This window comes from Peromyscus californicus, unplaced genomic scaffold (genome assembly GCF_007827085.1).
Source record: "Peromyscus californicus insignis strain IS unplaced genomic scaffold, ASM782708v3 Scaffold_7__1_contigs__length_154581171, whole genome shotgun sequence".
NCBI classification, from domain to species: Eukaryota; Metazoa; Chordata; class Mammalia; order Rodentia; family Cricetidae; genus Peromyscus; species Peromyscus californicus.
Genome location: NW_026294595.1, coordinates 22,225,170 through 22,247,022, shown reverse-complemented (window position 1 = coordinate 22,247,022; position 21,853 = coordinate 22,225,170). Strand labels below are relative to the sequence as shown.

The 21,853-nt window shown below is 36.2% G+C and overlaps 1 protein-coding gene and 1 non-coding gene across 2 annotated transcripts in view; one reads left to right on the top strand and one right to left on the bottom strand.

Annotated features, from left to right (window-relative positions):
• Arhgap15 (Rho GTPase activating protein 15) overlaps positions 1-21,853 on the bottom strand; it is a 597,450-nt gene that overhangs the window by 283,403 nt on the left and 292,194 nt on the right. Inside the window, exons 7-8 of the mRNA XM_052725640.1 lie at positions 18,791-18,889; positions 17,174-17,297 (exon numbers count right to left, since the gene is read on the bottom strand). Of these exons, the coding sequence (XP_052581600.1) occupies positions 17,174-17,297; positions 18,791-18,889 (223 nt within the window). The remainder of the gene's footprint in view (positions 1-17,173; positions 17,298-18,790; positions 18,890-21,853) is intronic.
• Positions 3,989-4,116, top strand: LOC128102759 (small nucleolar RNA SNORA40). The gene has a single exon (XR_008215521.1). It is a non-coding gene; the product is annotated as a small nucleolar RNA SNORA40 (small nucleolar RNA).

The window sequence follows — 21,853 nt, the reverse complement described above, 5'->3', positions numbered from 1 at the left end:
AGAATTCTAGTCAGAGTCCCTTCCTAGCCAAGTAATTCACATTGCTGGTTGATTTCAATATTGGATTCATATGTTACCTGCATAGCTTTCCAAATATTGCAAAGTAATGGTATCTCTGTGTGATTCTACCCTGATTTACTACACACTTAGCTCAGTTGTGAAAAAAAACTGAAGACTAGTTCCTTTCTAGACAATCCTTTAAAGCACCAGTTGTCTTCTATACTTCAGACTGAAGAGTAGGGATCAATTACTAGCAAATAAGAGTCCTTGAGCTTCCCAATGACAGTGATTACATAGGAAGCCTACTGAAACATTCTTTCTACCTTACTTTGAAAAGATCAATTTGCTTCCCTTTCTTTATTTATGTCTCATCAAAATGCTAATAAATATTTCCTTTTTCAGTTAAATTCCTGCAGTTTCCTTGTAATTCTATTTTATTTCTGAGGCCTAGCACCCAAAATATGGTAATCCAAGTTACATAATTATGCTAGGAAGCCGGGTTTTCTGCTCTCCCCTGAGACACGGCATGTGCAAAGATGAATTTATTCGATCAGATTTGTCATGAAGAGCTTTGCTCTAGAAACAAAGAATGTGATCTCTTTGATCTCTTCTTCACAGTCTTTTTCTTTTTTTGGATTGGCTAATTTTGTTTTAACTTAGTATAGTAATATGATATATTTATGTTGGTGCATTGTTGATTGGGAATCAAGACTTTGTAGATGGAAATTGAGTGAGGGCAGATATACAACACATACCATGAAGTATAGCCTTTATTAAGGCACTCAATAAACTTTGCCTCCAAAATCCCAAGGTCATCTTTGAAAGTATGGTAATTTATGGAGATTTTAATCATTTATCTTTATGGTAATGTTTTGTTAACCAAATTGTGAATATTTTTCAAAATATAAAGGAGAATCCATCATGTTTGTATCAATGCTATTATTAACATTTATTGCATCTTGCCCTCCTATAAATTATTTAACCAAATTTATGCTTCCAAAAACCCCTGTGAGGTAGGCACTATTACTGAGATTTTAAAAACTGCAAAACAGAAACTAAGTGAGATTGAGGGGCTGAATTAAAGCTGGGAGAGGTGGTAAACTCTTGCTCCCTCAGCCTCACCCCCATTGTCAGCAGTACCATGGAACAAGGTGGTAGCCCTAGGATGTGATGCTAGATGGTTTGGTTTCATATTCATACTTTGGCTTCCTTGGTGTGACTTTGCAAACGTAAATGACACCTCAGTGTCTTCGTTATACCTAAGAAGTAAAAGGGAGGTAATAATCATACCTCATATAATAGTGGAGAGGATTAAAAGAGAGATCTCTTTTATACTTGGTTTATTGCCTAGAGCTGGTAAGCATTTCAAACTATGTCTATACAGTGTCTTTCTGCTGTGGAAGACATGACAACTTTGTTCTTACAGTACTTTTCACAGTGAGACATAGTGGTAATCCAAGATCGGGAATCAAAGGATTCTATTCATGTTACACAGTTATTCAATGAAAATGCTTAAGCTTGTCTCAAATTCTACTTCATTGTCCCAGAATTTTCTCACAGTAGTCACTTATTACACTTATTTATTAAGATAAATTATAGGAAGACATGACAAACAATTAGACTTATATAGAACAATTATAAATAGAAACTTTGTGAGGGTTCTAACTGTCTCACTTGTATATTTCTCCCACGCTGCCCCATGATCAAATGAACCCACTCATTTAGAGTTGCTGGGCCATTGAGAAAAATAAATTTGACAGGAACATCATTGTAGACTATTCCTATAAGGGTGCACCTCATCACACAGCATGTTACACATGCATCTTTTACATACTTATCTTTAAACTGTTTATTTGGCACATCAACAGGCAGCTGGTGGAACAAATAGGAAATCGTGGGAAGCACATTCATTTTTAAAGTGTTAATGCACCCAATCCAAGAGACAGTAATGTGCTTCCATCCGTTAAGATCCCTTTGAATGTTTTGGATTGGAGGACCATAATTTAAATGAAATGCATTATCCAACCTGGAAGGTATTCCACATCCTAAATATTTAATTGATTTCTCCATCAGGGGAAGATGAGCCTACACAATAGGCAGACCCTATCTTTAAGTGTCCGATTAATAGTGTCTCTAATTTAGGGTAATTTAGGAGTTTACAACTTATAAAATGGCTCTGTCTTCCACATTCCTCCCAAAGTACCAAGAGGATTGTGCCTGGATTAATTGCAAACAGCAGACAACCCTCTGTGCATAATGAAAACTCAAGAGTCAGCATCATCAGCCATGCACCTATAATTTGGGATCTCATCTAAATATTTTTCACTAGGGACTTTACTTTCAATGGAAACTCAAGGAGCGGAGCAGGAAAGTTGTAATTGTTGCATCTCCCAATTTAAAAAAGTTTAACGAGTCAAGTTCGTTCCTGCTGAGTTTTACTTAGTTGGGTCTTAGCTAACCGAGTGAGGAAGATAAATCAAGCTGCTTGTAGATTTTCCTAATGGTGCCAGGTTTGGCACCCTGAGGACTGGGGGACCGTCTATTCCTGCACTTGTGAAGAAGAGAAGTGGAACAAGAGTGTTGGTGGCTGTGACTCCATATGAGTGACGCCTTGCCGTCTACTGCATTCAGTCATTTCCAGACAAACACTTAAGTTCCAGGAGTTTTGGTCATTTTCTGTTGAATAAACTATAAGGGGAAAATCTTAACAGTCTCATAAAAATCAGTGCCACAGATATCAGTATTATTTGATGAGTTTACTAGGAAATGGTAAAATATGAGTTTATAAGTGCAAAAATAACATTGAACTGTACCTATAATGTGACTACTTTTGATTTTCTGAAGTCTGTCCCATTTTACCTGTTTGTAGAGAAAAAGAAGTGGGTGCTCTGCTGCTAAGCTTCATTTTATGATTTGAAAGAAGAAAGTAAAAAATATATAATAATAAATAAATATTAATAATAAATAAATAAAATTGACAGTATATCAGGTATATAATGTTTAGTATTGAATGTATCTTTCCCATTGTACTTTCTTTCTGTCTTCTTGAAGAACTACTTTGTAGACAGCTTAATTTTTGTTCAAATATAAATTAGAATCAATTTTCTGGGGAGAAATAATCAGTATAGCTCCTGTTCTCTACAACAAAGAAATTACATTTGTAGACATATTCTAGAAATTTAAATCCCCCAATACTCCTTTGAGCAAGTCCAAGGAGATTTGGAGACTGACGGTTTTGTACTTTGCTATTCCCAGGGGCTCATGCGTGATCATCTTTACTGAGATTTATTCCCATCCCTGCTGAATTAATATGCATTTTAGTTAACTAATCTTGAAACAACAGGAATAAAGTTTATCCAGGTCTTTTATACCTCAGAGAACAAAACAAATACTACAAATCTTTAGAGAGAAAGGATATACAAGAGGGCTTGAGGTGAAGATTTCAAAGCAAATACTCTTTAAACGATGTGCAAATTACCTCGGCGCTTGAGCATGATTTATGAAAGGGGATTAGCTCACTGGAATAAGAACCAAGTTTAAACTGATGGGTTTCAAAGTCAAAGATGAGAAGTGGTTACAAGACAAGGAAGGAGGAAAGCAACAATAATTTAGAAAGTGATTTGGTTTAATTTTTCCCCTGAATGGATTTGCCTTACATTGTCACAAATTACTATTGCTAACTGTGGTATAAACAGTGCATTTGTGCTTTAATTTTCTATAAAGTTTGAGTTTAATAAGTGACTAATGCTCTGCTTATCATACTAAAAATATAACTGTTAAGCAATGAAAACTACTGTAGCTAGAAGGTCAGCTTGTGAAAGTTTGGAGGGAGAGAACATTTTCCTTTCTATTCAGAAAGTAACTTACACATCAGGAGAACACAGACACTCCAGGATTCCAGCATGTTCTCCCAGTGGCAGTTTAATGGCTTCTTGGAAAATACATGAAAATGATGACTTTTCTATCATCACAAAGATTGTTATATGATAGAATTTTGGTGTGTGTTTGTTCAAATAGTGAACAACGGCAGATTAGACAGGTACAAAAATAAATCGTTTTTTGCAACCCAGATTTCATTGTTCAGTATGAGTTTTGATATATAGAAGAAAAAGTATAAGACAGCACAAGGGATGATGGTGTTGATAATGAATCTTGTCTAGAATATGAGGTTGGAGCTGAAGATACCTGTGAATGAATGTTTGTTTCGATGTAGCACTGGTATATTCTGCATACAGGTTAGTATTCTGAATGTGTTAGCGATGGACATGAGCACAACTCTTCAGAGACGTGGAGCATCATCAAGTGAGTGGCCTGTCTAAAATGGTTCCTAAAGTAAATTGTTTGAAGAAATTGCCAGAAATCCTCTGGTGGAGAACTTTGAAGTTGTTGTGACTATGTGTCTTCAATTCAGGGAGAGAGAAAAGAATACAAGGCTGACAGCACAGCAGGAGTAAGCACCCTTCTCTGAGAAAGGGTTATTTTCAGAAATCTGGAACCCTAGTCACCTGGATGGACAGCAAAGGAATCCTTTAAATAAGTCCTTTAAATAAAAATTTTATTGACTTTACAATAAGAAAGATTATTATGTGAGTTCACTTCTTAAAATACCTTAATGACCTACCATTATGGAAGGTAAAGAAATTTTTAATGTTTTCACTCACGAGTGATCAATGCTTCTTGACTAACATTCTGGATTTTGCCCAGTAAAAAATGAGCTAAACAAAATTCTTTAGGTTCTCAGCCAAATCTTTCCATGGAAATCAGCTACGCTCAATTTAAAAATAAGGCACAGGATAGCAACAACAAATTCAGGCACTGACTAGAAAAAAAGAATGTTAAGTATTCCTGTGTAAGCTTCCCTAAGTGAAGATATCCAGACGGTACAGCCTGTCTTCTCACCGCACAAAATGACATTTTAAGAGACTTGATATTTAGGAACAACTTTTTAGTAAAATTCATTGAGAAGACATTTATCATTTGTCCATTTTGGTCTTTACTTCCTAGATTGACAAACGTGAGGTGCTGTTTTATCTCAGAAATAATCACTATCAGTTTTTCCTAGAGATGAAATCATATGCTCCTGGAAAGCTTCGACAGACCTCCTTCTAAGTTTGCCCACTCTGTTTATGGGAACTCAGATGTGAGTCTATTTTTGTTTTCTTTGCACCTTTTCCAAACAACTTAACTTAAGTATAGCTTGTTGAGCCTTCGCTGTTTTGGCAGGCTCCACCGAAATGCTAATAAGCTAGCTCTAGGTCGTAATACAGCAGCGGAGCAGTGAATCATCTAGATTAAGATATCTAACCTGAAAGGTTGATGGGAAGTGAATTACAGTACTCAAGCACCAACACAAAAAGTAAGTCACCTAAAGAATCAAATATCATTATTCTTGCCCTTCGAGAAGTAAATTAACTACCAGAGGATACTTTTGGGAATTTATATTCTCAGAACAGGACTTGTGTGGAAGGTGAAGGATAAACAGAATTTCAGATCTACTCTGCATGTGGAATTCCAGAAAATTAGTGGAATATTTCATGGACTTGCTGATATGACTGGTTTATTATCTGTTTATTTTGATGAGTTTGGTTTAATTTTAGGGTCATGTTTGTGTTGTTGCTGCTGTCCTTTGTCCTGCCATTTCAGTGTTCAGGGTATGGTGATGGCTGTAGTGCAAGCAATTGTGCCCCAGAAGAGTAGCTCTTGATTCTGTAGAAATCTATGAGATGAAATGAGTATTTACCATCTCAAACCACGCATTGTCAGGAAATGGCCAACTCAACTCTATGCAGGATAGATCAGACAATGCTTCAAAGTGCTCAGGCTCTGGCCTTTTGCAAACTGATGTAGGGAGGTTATTTTTTTTTTATGTGGTAAAGTATTTATCAGACTTAAATATGTATATAGCTTACCTATTAAAATGTAGTCTCCTGGGACTGGTAGATGACTGAGTTTGTGGCTTTTCCAGTGGACTAGAGTTCAGTTCAAAGCACCCATTTCAGGTGACTCACAACTACCTGAAAAATCAGCTCCATGAGATCTGATGTCCTTGTCTGACTTTCTAGGGTACCCACAGGCATACACAATACAATTAAATAAACCATAAAATAATGATTTTTAAAGAAATGTAGTCTCTGCTCAGTGTGTTTGGGTTGGGTCTTGGGAATCCAGTCTTTCCTATTACCAAGTTCCCAGGATATGATTGTCACTGGTCCCTTGACCACGTTTTGTGTAGCAAGACTGTAAGTTCTGAAAACCAGTGGTTATATACAAACTCTGCTGAACTTTCCATCTTATATTTTTGAAGACACAGAAGAAATGGAATTTTTGGAACTGTCAAGAATCCTTCCAATATGTTTCAGGAAAACCTGCCACCTTCTCAGAAATCGTTGGAGTCTGTTTCTGTTCCCACTGCTCGCTTGGGCCTGCAGCATCTGTTACTTGGTCTGCTGCAGCATTTTCTTACCTCTGATCTTTCATTGTTTTCTCTCTGTAGAAATGGTTACTTTAAGAAACCAGACCTGTTCGTTCCTGTTTTTTCTTTTGCCTACATTGTAGCACTTTATTACACTCCTATGGCGTTCAGTACAAAGGCCACAGTGCCAAATAGTTCATTCTCGCTTGCCAAACAGACTTACAGTTGTTGTTTCCCCAATGTTTACACCCTGTAGGTTCAGAAATCTCTACCCCAGCCCTGTTCTCTGGCTCTCTGATTCCTATTCTAATACATATTCACATTATTTCCCTATCATTCTTTCTTCTACATTTGAAAGGCTCCCACAGTTTCGCAGTAGCATTAAATTTGAGGATACTTTGTTTTCCGTTTTCTGACAACCTTCCAGTTACTACTTTTATGTGCAGGATGCCATTCAAATGTTTGTTCTCTAAATACAAACCTATTTTTCTGGAACAACTTATAGAAGGACCTTTCCCTTTACTGTGTGAACATCAATTTGGTATTTTCTTTGGGACTCTACCCTCATTTGCTTGGTTATTTACTTATTCACTTTGTTGTTAACATGAACATACCGGTGCTTCAGACTGCTTTCTAAACAACTAGGATGGGAAGAAGTAAGCTTCAAGCCATATTTCCCTTAGGAACTCACAATCTAGTGGCTCAGGGTGATTCAGGATTAAGTAAACGATGAATTCCTTGGTCAGCTAGGATTATCTCACCCAGACAGAATGGTATCTTGGATACAGGGCACATGGTGGGTATCCAGGCATGTTTGATAGTTGTTCAACAGACTTGACTTTCATGAAATAAGACATTTAGAGACTTTCAAATTATTCCTTATAAGATAATAAAGGCCCATGTATTTGAAGGACATTATTCCCTATGGCACACCAAATCCCTTAAGGAAACAGAAAATAAAGTAAATGTGATATCCCAACTCAACTAAATGATTGAAGTATATTTTGGACAGATTATGCATTTGCTTATTCTGCACTTATTTTATAGCAAAATATATAGAAAGATAACTAACACTGAAGACATTTCAAAAATTATATGGAAATCTACCACTGTAGAAGCTTCCTAAAATTTGTACACAAATATTTATAAAAAGATTTTAAATGGAATTACTCTATAGTAGGGCAACGGTACCTCTACTAGACACTAGAAGATAACAAATACTAAAGGTAGCGCCAAGAACAGGTTACCTCTTTTGGAGTTGTTGGCAAGAAGGTCCATAGACCCTCCAAACAGGTTATTTCCAGTGATCTTGGTTATTCTCTAGAACATGATGGTAAGACCCTGTTGCTGAAGGCACCACACACATGAAGAAACCAAGCTGGTACTGACCTGGAAGCTTTAGCCTCATTGGATAGCCTTCATAGTACTAAAAGATGTTATGGATGTTACCAGAGGAAAAACAGAATCACTGATCTTAACCAGCTGTGAACTGTACAGTAATGACTGGCTTTGCAATGCATGCCAGCTCTTATGTACAATAGTGACATGAATATCATGTGAGTAACCAACCATTTTCTTGTTGGAGTTAGGGCCCCTTCCATAAGTTGAAATCCATACCTGGAACTGTTATCAGGACTAAGAAACTGTGCTTAGACAGGTTACAAGCCCCAGGGGAGAACTTACAGTTATTACTCTTTTAAATGGACATGACACTAAAATGACTCTTAATGATTTATCATTAGTACCCATAGATTGGTGTATGTGTCAACTATCATCGAAAGCTTCTTTGTGTAGTCTATGGCAATTAACACAGAGACTAGTCAAGGTGCAGAGAATAAAGACCCTGGAATATTCAACTCTAAACCAGATATCTATATTAAACAACCTCCTCTGAAGGCTTAGTGATAATTGTGGAGGAGGAAGAAGAAAGAGCAGAAGAGCCAGAGGTGGTGGATGTCTACAAGGAAACAGTGTCTTCTGGACACAGGAGGGCAGGGGCTCACATGAGCTCACAGCAGCTGAGAGGGCACGCTCAAGACCTCCACCAGCTCAGGTGGGCCAGACTGAATGCCAGCACGGATGGGGAAGCAAACACCAAGTCCCACCCTACTTCAGCAGCCTTTGGCAGCTGAGAGACAGTGGGAGAAAAAGAGCACGTTTTCCTTCAAAGCGAAGACCCAGGTGGGTTAGCTGTCATCTAGTGAAAACCATAAATTCAAGAATATATGGGAGTGGATCAAAATACAAAGATCTAATGAAAATGAGTTGAATAAGTACATTTTTGCTCTGGGCTCTAAATATAGAAACTGGTGGATTTATAGTAGACCAAATTAGGAATACTTTACTCAAAATTCACTAATAGAAATCATTTTATCAAGTATTTATATAACAATATAAAATTTACAAATACCTTAGATATACTTAAACTATGATTTTACATTACTCTTACATCTAGTGCATATATTTCCATCATATCCATATTTTCCTTTGTCATTTAATAATTACATTGAAATATCTATTATATTTATGTAGCAATTCAGTTTTAGGACATTTAAAAAATGTATCTAAATCATATAGCTGTGTATTTTGGGTTAAGAATGGTATTCAAGTATATAAAGTTGAAAAGCCAGTGTATTAGCATCTGTCCCAGTTAGCCTTAGTCGTCAATTTGACACACCCTAGAGTCCATTGAGAAGGGAGTCTTAATTGAAATGCTGCCCAAATCCAACTGATTCATAGGCAAGTCTGTTAGCATCTTTATTGTTAATTGATAAAGGTTCCAGCCCACATTGTACGCTCCATTCGCTGGGCAGGTAATCTTCAAATGTATAAGAAAGTTAGCTAAACATGAGTCAAAGAGTGAAGTAGTAAGTGGTGTTACTCCATGGTTTCTGTTACAAGTTCCTGCTTGAGTCCCTGTCCTGACTGCCTTCAATGATGGACTATGACCTGGAAATGTGAGTCAAATAAACTCCTTTTTCACCTATGAAACCAAACCAAATCAAATCAAAACAAAACAAAGGTACTCAAAACTTCTAACTCTTACACCCATATTTCTTATATAATTCCATCTACCTTTTAGAAAATGTGATGAGGATGAAAATTTCTGCAACTCGTAATTTTAGTTGCATTTCTATAAATAGGCTCAAGAGAATTATCTTCATAGTTTGCAAAAATTGTCAAAACTATTACCTTTCATGCATTGGAAATACCATTATATTTTACTGACTCAAATATAATGTTAAAAAATTAAAATCAGTGCACATAAAAAAAAGCCTCAAGAATGGGTGTGAACCATCACCATTCTTTAAAACACAATAGAATGTTAAAATAGAATATTGAGAGATGTGGCCTGAGCTGAGACTAAGGGAAGTTAGCTGGGGGGGGGGGGTAGACTTGAGGTGATGTCAGCAAGCTAAGCTGTGGATCAGGGTCATTAGATCATTTCCTTGGAAAACAAATTGAGAGCCCCAGGCTTGGGGGTTGGGTACACCTTGAGAAGAAGGCAACAGACAACGAAGAACTGTTTATAAAGGTACAGTGGAATTATGTCTTCCCATTGTACTAGTTTGAGTGGAAACATCTGAAAAGCAATACAGGAAGTAGGTAGAGGAGAAGAAACTGTTTTTACTCTCCAAGCTCAGTTTTGGGCTCTGGAAGATACTATGTCTGATAGAAGGATGTTTTTGTTTCTGTTTCCTTCTTTGTTTTCTAAAAGTGACCTTGAACATAATATGTAAAAGAGAATGGTCTGGAACTCCTGATCCTCTAGCATGTGTCTCTTGAGTGGTAGGATTATAGGTGTGCGACACCATGATTAGTACCCACTGCAAAATCTTGGTCTTATATTTACTTATAGTCATGACATTTCACATTTTGTCTACAGTTTTAAGCCAATCGATTTTGTGTACAAATAGGATACATCCATTTTCAGCAAGAGAGTTAAAGAGTAGGGATGTTGCCTTTAGTTATTATTTAAACAATCAAAATATTCATGAACAATTACTCTAAGAAAATAAAGAATCTTGATGATATAGATCACATTTTTTAATAAATTTCAAGTAATATATTTGGTGATTTTAAATTTATGTCATATTGTTTAATGGAACTAGTACCTGACATTCCTTAAAGGATGGGAGATACACTGTGAGTAACAAGAAACAAACTTATTTTCTAAAAACACACTGAGGATTCTATGCTTACAATGAGTACTTTTCCAAACATATTGGGGAACCCATTCCAACATCCTACAAGATACCTTAAAAAGAAAGTTACATTCTTTTAGGCTTTTGAGGAATCATAATACAAGTAGTCTAGAGACAACGTGAGTGGGTGGACCACATGAATCTTGAGTACAGAAAGAATAAATGATCTTTTGCATCCAAAACAGTGTTTTCTCAACACAGAAAGCTGAGAATGTAAGAAAGCTTCAAATATCATGCTTAGAAAGGGCACTTTAAATTTAGTTGACAATAAGGAGTGACAATCCTATGCTTAACTTCATAATAAACTGTTAACATGTGCCTATTCTCTGTCATGGAGTAGAGAGGATAAAACTTTTAGAGGAGTTCAAAGAGTATTATTTTCTTTTGTTTATAATCACAACAGTGTACTAACATTTAGGAAATACTGCTGGGGAGTAGAGCAAAGAGCCCTCTGGATTTGGCCTATTATTGAAAGAAAGTTGACGCTTGACCTAATGAAATCAGAAATTGATTAACTGCAGTTCATCTAAGGAGAAATATGGTCACAGTGTTACTGCCAGGGTCAAGAAGTAGATGGGGTGATCTAGTGACGGAACACCCAAAGGGTTACAGGGACTTGAGAACAGCTCATGCTTCAAGATGCATGGCCTTGGATGCCCAAAGGGCAGAGGGTAAGATCAGCTCCCTAGATGGGAAAGAAGAGATTCATCAGAACTTGCTCTGCTCAGCTCACAACTAAGTCCTAGTATCTAATGATTCATAGGGAACTAAATGTTTTGAAGAAATTATAGTCTATGGGTTCTACGAAAGTTGAGATTGCTGCTAGCTATCATGAAGACACAAAGCAGAATAGGCAAGATCACATAGGTGCCTGGTATAGTCCTGAAACTTTGTAAATAACAGTGTTTGGACAAATGTATTCAGATGCCTGGTTGTCAATAATGTGTTTAATCTTTAATGTCTTTCTTTTCTGAATTTAAACACTAGCCTAAATAACATTTTAATGTATATTTTATAAGTCATCTGAACTATTTTTCAACAAAGAGCTCCTTTAATCTACGGAATATGATCAAATGAACAGATAGTCTTTAAATAACTGAAATTATTGATTTTTTTATATTTTTGTTCAATAGTTTTCCTCAAGTGCTATTGAGTAAAACTGGTGCCACAAGTGACATTCTTTATTTTTTTTTGGGGGGGGGGTGGTAGAGTTGAGGGGGGAAACTAAGGTGAATGACCATAGTACTTTATTAAGAGGATTTGTCCTTCCAATTTTCCAATGACATGATAACCCATAGTAATCTATGTAAACATTATGAGTTTTTTTCAGGTAAGATCTTTTATTTTTCTTCATAACTAGATTTGATTTATCTCTGAAAAGTTTAATATTGTTTTTTTTCTTTCTTGGCAGATGGCTTATTCATCTTATTATTTTCAAGCATTGGCAGGGTTATGCTGTTTCATATAAAATTCATAATAAGAAAACCTTTACGATATGTATTTTTATGAATCTCCAGGACAGGCTTCTCAGTGTGTGTCTCAAATAACTGCTAATTACATGTTTATCTGAGAAAATAGTATGACTTTTCAATTTGAGATAATAACAAACATATTACAAGTTTTCTTAATTATATATTTATCAGAAAGGCCATAAGGGTCATAAGGATAAAAAAATACTGGTTTGGGGGAAGAGTAGAGTTAAAAAATGAGTTATCAAGATTGTATTTAAAAGGTCTTAATATTAATCATAAAGAAAATTAGATCTTTTCTTAAAAGTTTTCATATTACAGTTTTAAAATGTGAATATTCTTTTACTGAATTACAGAAATGCCTAATTTCTAACTTTGTGCATGTCAGTGTTTAATTGAAAAACATTAAAATATAAACAGAAAAGATGAAAAAGATAGTATCATTATAAATTGTATATTCACCACCTAGATGCAGTAAGTTAGTTGTTGGGGCGATATCAGACTTAATCTACTGTTATATCCGTATCTTGCCTTGCTAGAGACTCATTTCCTGACATGCTGCAAAACCTTCCTTCCCAGGCTTTGTCTTTTCTGCCCCATACTGTTCATCCTGGTTTAGAGGTACTACATCACTTTCCTGCCACTTCTGTGGGGTTGTTAGTTAGAACCATTCTGAGATCCTCATGGCTTTGGTGGAATTGTTATAGGTCTGAGAGACTAGGAAACAAGCTGTATGGAAATGATGTTACTGGGAAGTCCCAGTTCTAGGGGCCAAGGGTATGGTAAACTCAGAATGAACCATTCCTGACCTGTACATGGCCACAGAAGGTCCAATGTGATTTGTGCCTTATATATGATTTCCTATATGTGTAGGAACATGGGTCAAGATCTGAGGAACCATTTTATAATGAGACCATACTTTCAGCTATTGCTGATGACAAATATGATTATTTAGAGCATTACAAAATATCACTGCTTGTCTATCAAATTTGTTTTCACTCGGTATGATAATGGTTACTCCCGAGCACAATAAAGGTTTTCAGATGTTTAACCTTCAGCATTGTATTAATATCTCATTCAAGACATCTATCCCTGTCTTCATTTCCGTAACCTTGTTATGACATACCATCATTAAGGTGTATGAAACTGAGAAAACTGCATTGAAATACTTTTAGGATTTTGCCAAAATGTATTTTTTATCTTATTAAAAAACCCAAAGGGAAATGCATTTTATTTTAGTTCTTTTACCATGTGACTTTTAAAAGATGTTAATTTTGAGTTCGTACATTTATAAGGTTGAAGATGTTGTATATTTATCCTTCGCACTTGCAGATTTTATAGTTTGGCAATTTTGTAGTCATGAGATAGATTACTACAGAAGGGCCACATTTTCTATCTGTTTGTTTGTCTCTCTGTCTGTCTTTATTTGAAGGCAAAGACAAGTGAATACAAGAATTTTGTGTACATTTTAGTGGTATTTGCTAAGAAGCAACACTCATATTCAGTGACTGTGAATACGGGAATAAACCAGAGCTTTGTCTGAAGTACTTGCTGGATGCTGAAGCTTTCCATTAACCAGGACTTCTTAATGACATGCTCTTCTGGGCATTAAATAATCAAGGGCATCTCTTGGCTCCCTTCTACTGGGTCCTGACGTGCTGCTCCCAAGAATGCCCTGGCTGCCATTTTCACCTGGTGAGGTGCCAGGGGAAGGACCAGCTGCTCATATTTAGACTTTTGCAGCTATGACTCCCGTATCCAATTCTGGCTCATCTCCTGTATTTCCTGTACCCTCAGGGAGAAGGATGTAGAGTATGTGTGCCCTGCTCCAGCCTTCCATCAGACACCACCCTTGGCTCATACCCTTCTTGGTGCCATCTGCTTGGAGACATAGAGGATAATAAAAGAGCTCCTATTTATTGAGTGCCTGCTGTGAACTAAGTATTTACATCTCTAATTTCAAATTTTCACATGATCCTAGAAGGATGTTATCAGACCCATTTTTATAGATCTGGAAAGGAACACTTGGAAAAGTTAAAAAAGCTCTCCCAAGTAATCTGATGCCATGATTATATTTGGGCCTTTCCTCTCTCCATCAGTGGGAGAGACTCTCTCTCTCTCTCTCTCCTTGGAGAAATCTGTGAACACTGTGTCTGACTGACTCTTCACTTTCCATAGCAGCCTTCCCTAGGGAGCTGATCTCCTGCTCTCCTCCCAGGCTGCTGTCCTGAATTTCTCACAGAGATTTGGCCCTCTCATTGAATTTTCTGGCTTCTTGTCTGTTAGACTCAACTGATATCTTAAAATATCCGATTAGTACTTGATAGTGTTGGCAGGTTGGAATCATATTTTTGAAAGGAAAGTATATTTTAACTCAACTTTCTGAATTCACTCATTTGGGAGAACATATTTTTCCCATGTTAATCGGAAAAACTGGACAAAGAGATGACCACCTGTTAGCTGCTAATGATGTTCACATGCCTTTTAAAAAAAGTAATTCTGGCTTTATCTGCTTACAATCTTGGCGACAAAACTCGTGGGAACATCAAGGGCACAGGAAGCCAAAGGCAGCACACAGACAATACAGTTTGTGCTTGGACTACTAATAAGGAAGAAGTTACTGTGAATGTGAGTCCACATAATTATTTAATCTCCAGACAGTGACTTAAAACATAATGTATGATTTCAGAAACCTAAACTTTGGGTGTTCCAGTATAAGACCTAGTTCAGAATGGTTCCACACAGGGGAATTCCTACTTGAAAAAGAAGTTTTAAATAAGTCAAATATAAAATATGCTAGCAGTGATTTCAAACCCATGGTCTAATTTAATATGTTGTGGATAGGTCAATCACTATGCCTTTCAAGTGAAAATGAATATACACTTAAGATAAGATGTAACTTAGTTTAAACAGTGATTAACTGTGTCCTACTTTGAAAGAAGTCTTACAACTATACATAACCAAGAAGATAAAGACAAGAAATATTTTGAAAATTATGATTAACATTAAAGACTAAATGGACTTTTTACTTTAATAGTAAAATTAATCTAAAAGTGTTGGTGTCTTGATTTAAGTTAACTGTTTATACAGATTTTGTTTTCACTTTTAAGCAAATGTCCACCCAAGTTCAAATTTGAAACGAATTAACATTTATTTGTTCAAAAGCAGGTTATGAAAGCAGATTGCTTGAGTTTGACATGTGTATCTTAACTGTCTTACACACATTACCACCATTCTAGATGCCTTGGCTAACACATTTAAAATATATGATTAAAAATGGTAATAGTTTCTTTGGATTGATGAGTTGGTATAAGATAAGTACTTGGAACAGCATCAGGGGTACAGTACTGTCATACAGTACTGTATTAAAATGCTGTTATATTAGTGCTGTTTTAACTTAAAAGTCATTGTATAATTAAGAACTTGAATAAATACCTGCCTCTCCCCTTATCTTTAGACAAGAATAACTTTGCTCTCATACTAAATAAATGATTGTCTTTCCCAATGGGGAGAAAATACAAAGAAAGACTGAATATTCTTCTCATAGAATTTTTTCTAAGAAACATTCTAAACTTTTAATGTAATTACTGTTCAATACAGTGCATGTTAGCCTCAGTTTCTCAAACAGGTTGTTGTGAATTTTTCCCCATTGCTTCAGGGTTTTGAAGCAAGTCAAGTTCTCTTTCACAGCTGTAATTAAATCTCTGATTTCAGATCCTCTAATCACTGCGTCACAAACCCTTGTGTGTTTACTACAAAATATTTACATAATTAACGTTAAACATGTACTCACAACTGAATTCTAACGCTGTAATCTTACCTTATACCTTATGCCATGGGAAATGAAAGGCGAAAACTCAAGAATTAAAGGAAAACATTATTGAAATGAAATTAACTCTAAATAAAATCTTTTAAAAGACATTGCTGAGTCTCCATCAATACCCCATGTACCCTGTAGACATAGACAGCAACAACCTTCTTCACCTGCAGCATTACACAAATGGCTGGCTGAATCAGCCTCGGGTAGTTGTAGAAAAGTATGTCATAGGCCTTCCAACAATGTCTTTCTTTCAAAAAGTGATCTCTACTCAACTTCTCTAACATTGAGAACTGTGGATCCTAATAATTAATTCAGCTTTGAAAGACATGTTGCCACACATACACATACTTTCCTAATGACAAATGTGTAAAATGACATTTATTACACATTTTTATTTACACTACATGTATTGAAGTGTTTTAACTTACTGACTTGTTCCTAAGTTTCAAAAGCTAGGATCCAACTACATATACCTCTAGACAGAGAAAAATGGCTAAAAATAACTAGATAGAAGGTTCAGGAAGATGCTATAGCTTTTACAACTGAGGAATTGGTTTCTCTGACACGAGATATATCTACATGTGCTTTCAGAAGTCTAGGACTTCGTTTTACTTGGTGAGATAAATGTAACCTGTTCTAATAATCTCCTTTTGTTGAGAAAGAAGCAGGATGGTTAAAAAAAGAATTAAGTTTTTTTGAAGACCAGAATGTAAGTGGTATAAGTTGTTCTCACTCCAAATTCAATTGTCTTGGAAGTAGAACTTCCAAATGTATGTAACTTCACTAACCACCTCATCCAGACATTACATTTCCTGTCAACTCTGGGATATACATTTTAAATCTTCCTGGTGTTCTGGAAGTGTGGATGGACAGTTGCATAGGCTGTTTGCTTAGTGGGGCCAACTGTGGTGGTCACTTGTGTCTTTAATGTATAAAAATCAAATGGTCAGCATGCCAGATGCGTGACATTTCCCACTCTCAAAATCAATCACCAATCCGAACTCCATGGTTATTACTCAGAGATTCAGAGGTTTGCTGTAAGCAGAGACCATGACCTTGGAACAATTATTTTCTAAAAAGATATTACCAACAATGATGTGAGCAGAAAGCCCAGACTGCCCTCCAGCGCATGATCCCTAGGTAAGAAATGGCCACAAACCTTGCAAAGCAGTCTGGCTTTGGCTCAGATCTCATCTTAATACATTTGTATTTCATAAGCACTGCATTTAGACAGAAGTAGAAGAAGCAAGTCAGAGAAAGCACTCACTGAAAGACTTCCTGTTCTCTGGTTTCTCTTCTTTCCTGTGACTGTGGCAGTGACTCAGCAGTTCAGTACTGGAGGATCTCTGGAAACTGAACAACTCCAGGGATGGGCAACTTGGATTCTTTGGCTAGAAATAATAAGCAGTATCTTGACTACTTTGACTGAGGAAGAGAGGATTCACCAAACTGTTTTTTTTTTTTTTTTTTTTTTTGGGGGGGGGGGGGTTTCGCGACAGGGTTTCTCTGTGTAGCTTTGCGCCTTTCCTGGAACTCACTTTGGAGACCAGGCTGGCCTCGAACTCACAGAGATCCGCCTGGCTCTGCCTCCCGAGTGCTGGGATTAAAGGCGTGTGCCACCACCGCCCGGCTGTTTTGTGTTTTATCTTGATGCGCATTTACCCGGACTTTGGAATAAGTTAATTATTTTGTGATAATGGCCTCTACGCTAAGCACAGTGCTTACACTGAAGCATACATCTAAATAGTGCTTATTTTTTTTTTTTTTTTTTTTTTTGGTTTTTCGAGACAGGGTTTCTCTGTGTAGCTTTGCGCCTGTCCTGGAACTCACTTGGTAGCCCAGGCTGGCCTCGAACTCACAGAGATCCGCCTGGCTCTGCCTCCCGAGTGCTGGTATTAAAGGCGTGCGCCACCACCGCCCGGCCTAAATAGTGCTTACTAAATGCCCGGCCTAAATAGTGCTTACTAAATGCTTTGAGTTAACTCAGTTAATCCTCTCAGGTATTCTGCAGGGCCCACATTTAGCAACATTATTAATACTAAGGAAACAGACAGAAAGAAAAGAACCCACCTTTCCCAAACCATACAGCTAGTAAATAGGATCTATGTCCAAATTCAGATTTTCTGGCCCTACACTCCATATTTAAAGTTAATAACCCATGTGTTTGCTGTCTTTATATGGGGACTCTGTTGATAGTCTGAGAAGACTATTTTAATTTGTAAAGTTTGATCTTATATGGATGTAATGAAAGATTTTTAATATATTATCCTATTTTTTAGGATATTCAAAGCTCTCAAAAATATTTTTCCATATAATTTTATAAATATTAGTGAGGTGAAATTAAGTCAATAAGAAACAGCTTTAAATAATTTGAGCCTTTAAAACACATACTCTGGATGTGTTATTAAGCCAGTTTTCTGAAGTTCTAGGTATCTAACATTCATGAGATGAACATTCTAGCTTAGGGAGGAAATAATAAAAACAAGTATAAATGATTTTTATTTGTGGTATTATAACAGTAAATAAGGTCATAAATGCATAGATATTTACTTTCCAGAATGTGTATTAGAGACTACATAAATGGAAAATGTAAAACTGCAGTCGTTTTGAAGTGCTTGTGTGCTTTTTACAACCTCCAGTAAATGAATGCCCATGCTATTCTAGAAAAAGAACACTGCAGTTTTGAAGGAGAGAAATTAAATGACATTTACCTCACAAATCCTGTCTGCAAGAAAGGTTCCTAGTGTTCTTTATTAAGCTTAAAATAGCTAATATCTCTCAGCTGTAGGATCCATTTAGATGTGTGAATGTTGTATGCCTGAAGAGTAAGATTTAAATGACTACATTTTAATTAATAAATGTAACAGCCCAAACAAATACATACCAATCTGTCAATTGCATTTTTGATAGCATGGAACCAATCCAATACGATGAAGTCAATATCTGACTGGAGAAGGAACTCATTTCCTGATGCTGTTGTGATCTGAGAGGAAAAATTGACAGGTAAGAGCACTATGTTAGATAGATTTCTTACATGAAAAAGGCCTTTTCAAGGACAAGTTTATCACACGGACATATTTCCTTGTATTCCAGTAATTGTCTTTCTGGGAACTAAGGGGACTACTGTCATTTTGAACTTCTCTCTGTACACTGTGTTTTTCATGTCATAACAAATACATGATTGTTTTAGAAATAGAAAGATTAACTCAGAGCAGGGCTAACGCTGTGTTACTCCGACTTCAGGAGAAAAAAGACAGGAAGTTGAGGGGTGCAGGCAGAGAACACATAAGTTAAAAACCAACAGAAGTGCACTGCGTGTGTCAGAACTTTGTGCTGTTGGTTCTTTCCTGTCTGTTTTTTTCAAATCTAATAGTGTCTCTATATTTGATTTCCTTTTATGGTAGGCTCTAAAACAGATTATTTACCAGAGACTAATGCCGACTTTTGCAAAAGGTCACTCAGATGAATAACTTTTGGCTGTTCCTGCCTTATTATAGTAAAGCTCTGCAGGAAAGTCGTAAAAGACAAATTTCCTCACAAAGGGAGTATATTAGAATACAGCTTCATTTGCATATTTGAAACTTTGCTAGAAAGTATCAAATCAACATCAGTTTCCAGACTCTCAGTGCTGTTAAGTAGTTGGCAATGCTTAGCCTAGCTATCCATTTTTTTTTTTATCATAGTGGATCTTTCCCTTCAGAAATGAGAGAGAATAGGACCCTATAGAAACACAGCAAGCAATACTCTTGATTTCACACATAAAAGGCTCGTTAGGGGAAAATTTGATTAGAGTGGGTGTGGACATGCTTTTTTGTATGAGGCTATCAATCTGAACTGTGAAGATTTTCCTTTTGTCTTATTGGCTTTATTTTTGTCACAAGAAGACAGACATTTCTCAACAACTGTCACATGTTAAGCCAGGTTTCAGAACTTTAGAGGATTGGCAGTTCAAGAAACTCGCTCAGGAGTCAGTTACCTCTTCTCAGCCTTACATGCTCTAATGGGTAAATGGTGAGAGGTGGTGCAGGTTCAGAAAAACCACAAATCACACTTCAGGGCAGCTTTACAATTCTGTCAGTAGGGACAAGGTTAACCCCAGACAGCTTATTCTGCAGGTTTCAATAATTTTTATGGCAACATTTAACAGCAATTATCTTGGAATTTTTTCAAGGTATAAATAGAATATAATTTCAATTAATGTGAACAAGTATAGTTATTGTTTGAATAGTTAATACATGTTCTTATGTTGGCTATTTGGCCTAAAGATTCTGACACTTTTGGATCAGTCACAATGACAAATGACTGGTAGCACAATAAATATTAATATTTATCAATCTATCGATATATGAATCTATATATTTAACTATCCCTTGCTGTCATTTCTGTATGCTGGGAATTGTAATCAGAACCGCATGTGTGCAGAGAGGAATTCTCCTTATGAGGAGATATACTCAGACTGTTGGTCAGTATAATTTTTACAGTTACACTGACTCACTTAAGTCAGTGTTGTAGCACAAAGTAGATATAAGATGAATATGTCTTAGGATGTTACAAATGTTTAACACAGTGAATGGCCTGTATTCTCCAGATTTACTATCAGTGCTATATGAACTCATGTAGACTGATATTTTGTTCCAGAAATATCTGATGTTAATTTTAAAGAAATTTTTTTGTTTTCACACATGTGAATACATATATTTCTTATTTATTTTCAGAAGCCTTTAGAGAGATGTGATACTGCTGAGGACAGCCACACACATATTCTTAGGTGACATGAGTTCCAATGTCAATTCTGGTTCCTTCAGTAAAGACAGAAGTGGCCAAATTATAAAAAGGGAAAAATTGGAAAGTGATAGGTTTAATTACACACCCTAAAATCTGACAGATTGCTGGAGCCGATTACTCTTCTTTCTCCCTCTTTTGAAGTAAAATGGCATATAAAAGTTAGGATGGTTCAAAATAGCCATGTGTCCATGAAAAGAACGCCAGGCTGATATTTTTCTAATTATCTTATTGTCATTGCAATGTTCCTTACTTACATAAAATCCCAAATATTTACTTTCTAAAGTACTGCCTCAGAAGCTAAAATCTAAAAACATGAGGTAACTTGTAACTAACACAAGAAAACTCATAGTGTCCTTAACTTTTAACTTCATTCTAAACGTAAATATTTTGATTATTAATATTTTATACACATCACAATTTGTTATTATACATAAAGAAAAATGAGTTTCCCAAGCACAAAGTACAACATAGTATATAATATGTTATACCAGTATAAATAAAGCATTATTAAAAATATAAAAGGAAAAACATTTAAAAGGAAAAGAAAAAATATAATTAGATTTACTATATCCCGAAGGTTAACAAAAGAGCCAGCATAGCTCAGTTTTTGCCCCAGTAAATTCAAACTGTGGCAAATAGATTTTAGCACTGCCTTTGCCGTTTTGGTACTAGATGCAGAGTTCAGCATGGGCTTTTTTCCTGCTCACATAGCCAAACACAAGCTGTATTTTAAAAGTTTCTTTGTCTAAATATATTACAGCATTAATCATACATAATCAGTGACTTATAAATTCACTCTGGGAAGCCAGAATAAGGACATCCATGAATGCAGCTCCTCTGAATCACCCTATCAGAGGCATCCTGCTCACATCTTCCTCTCGGTCTTCCCAGTAATCTTTGGAGTTCCTAGGCAGTGTGGAGAAGACTGCTACTGCTCTCTACAGTTTAAATGCATCCACTTCTTAATTACAGGCAGTAATTGACTTTGTTCTGCTCCATTCCAGACTCACACAGAAAAGTACCTTTCAAAACTCTGCAGGGTAAAGTCCACTTAATTCAGCTTTTCAATCTACTTTTTTATTTTCTTTTGAATTCTTGCCTCTTAAGAATTTCTGATAAGTGGATTATGAAACATATTTGCACTTTGAACTAGTGAATCTTC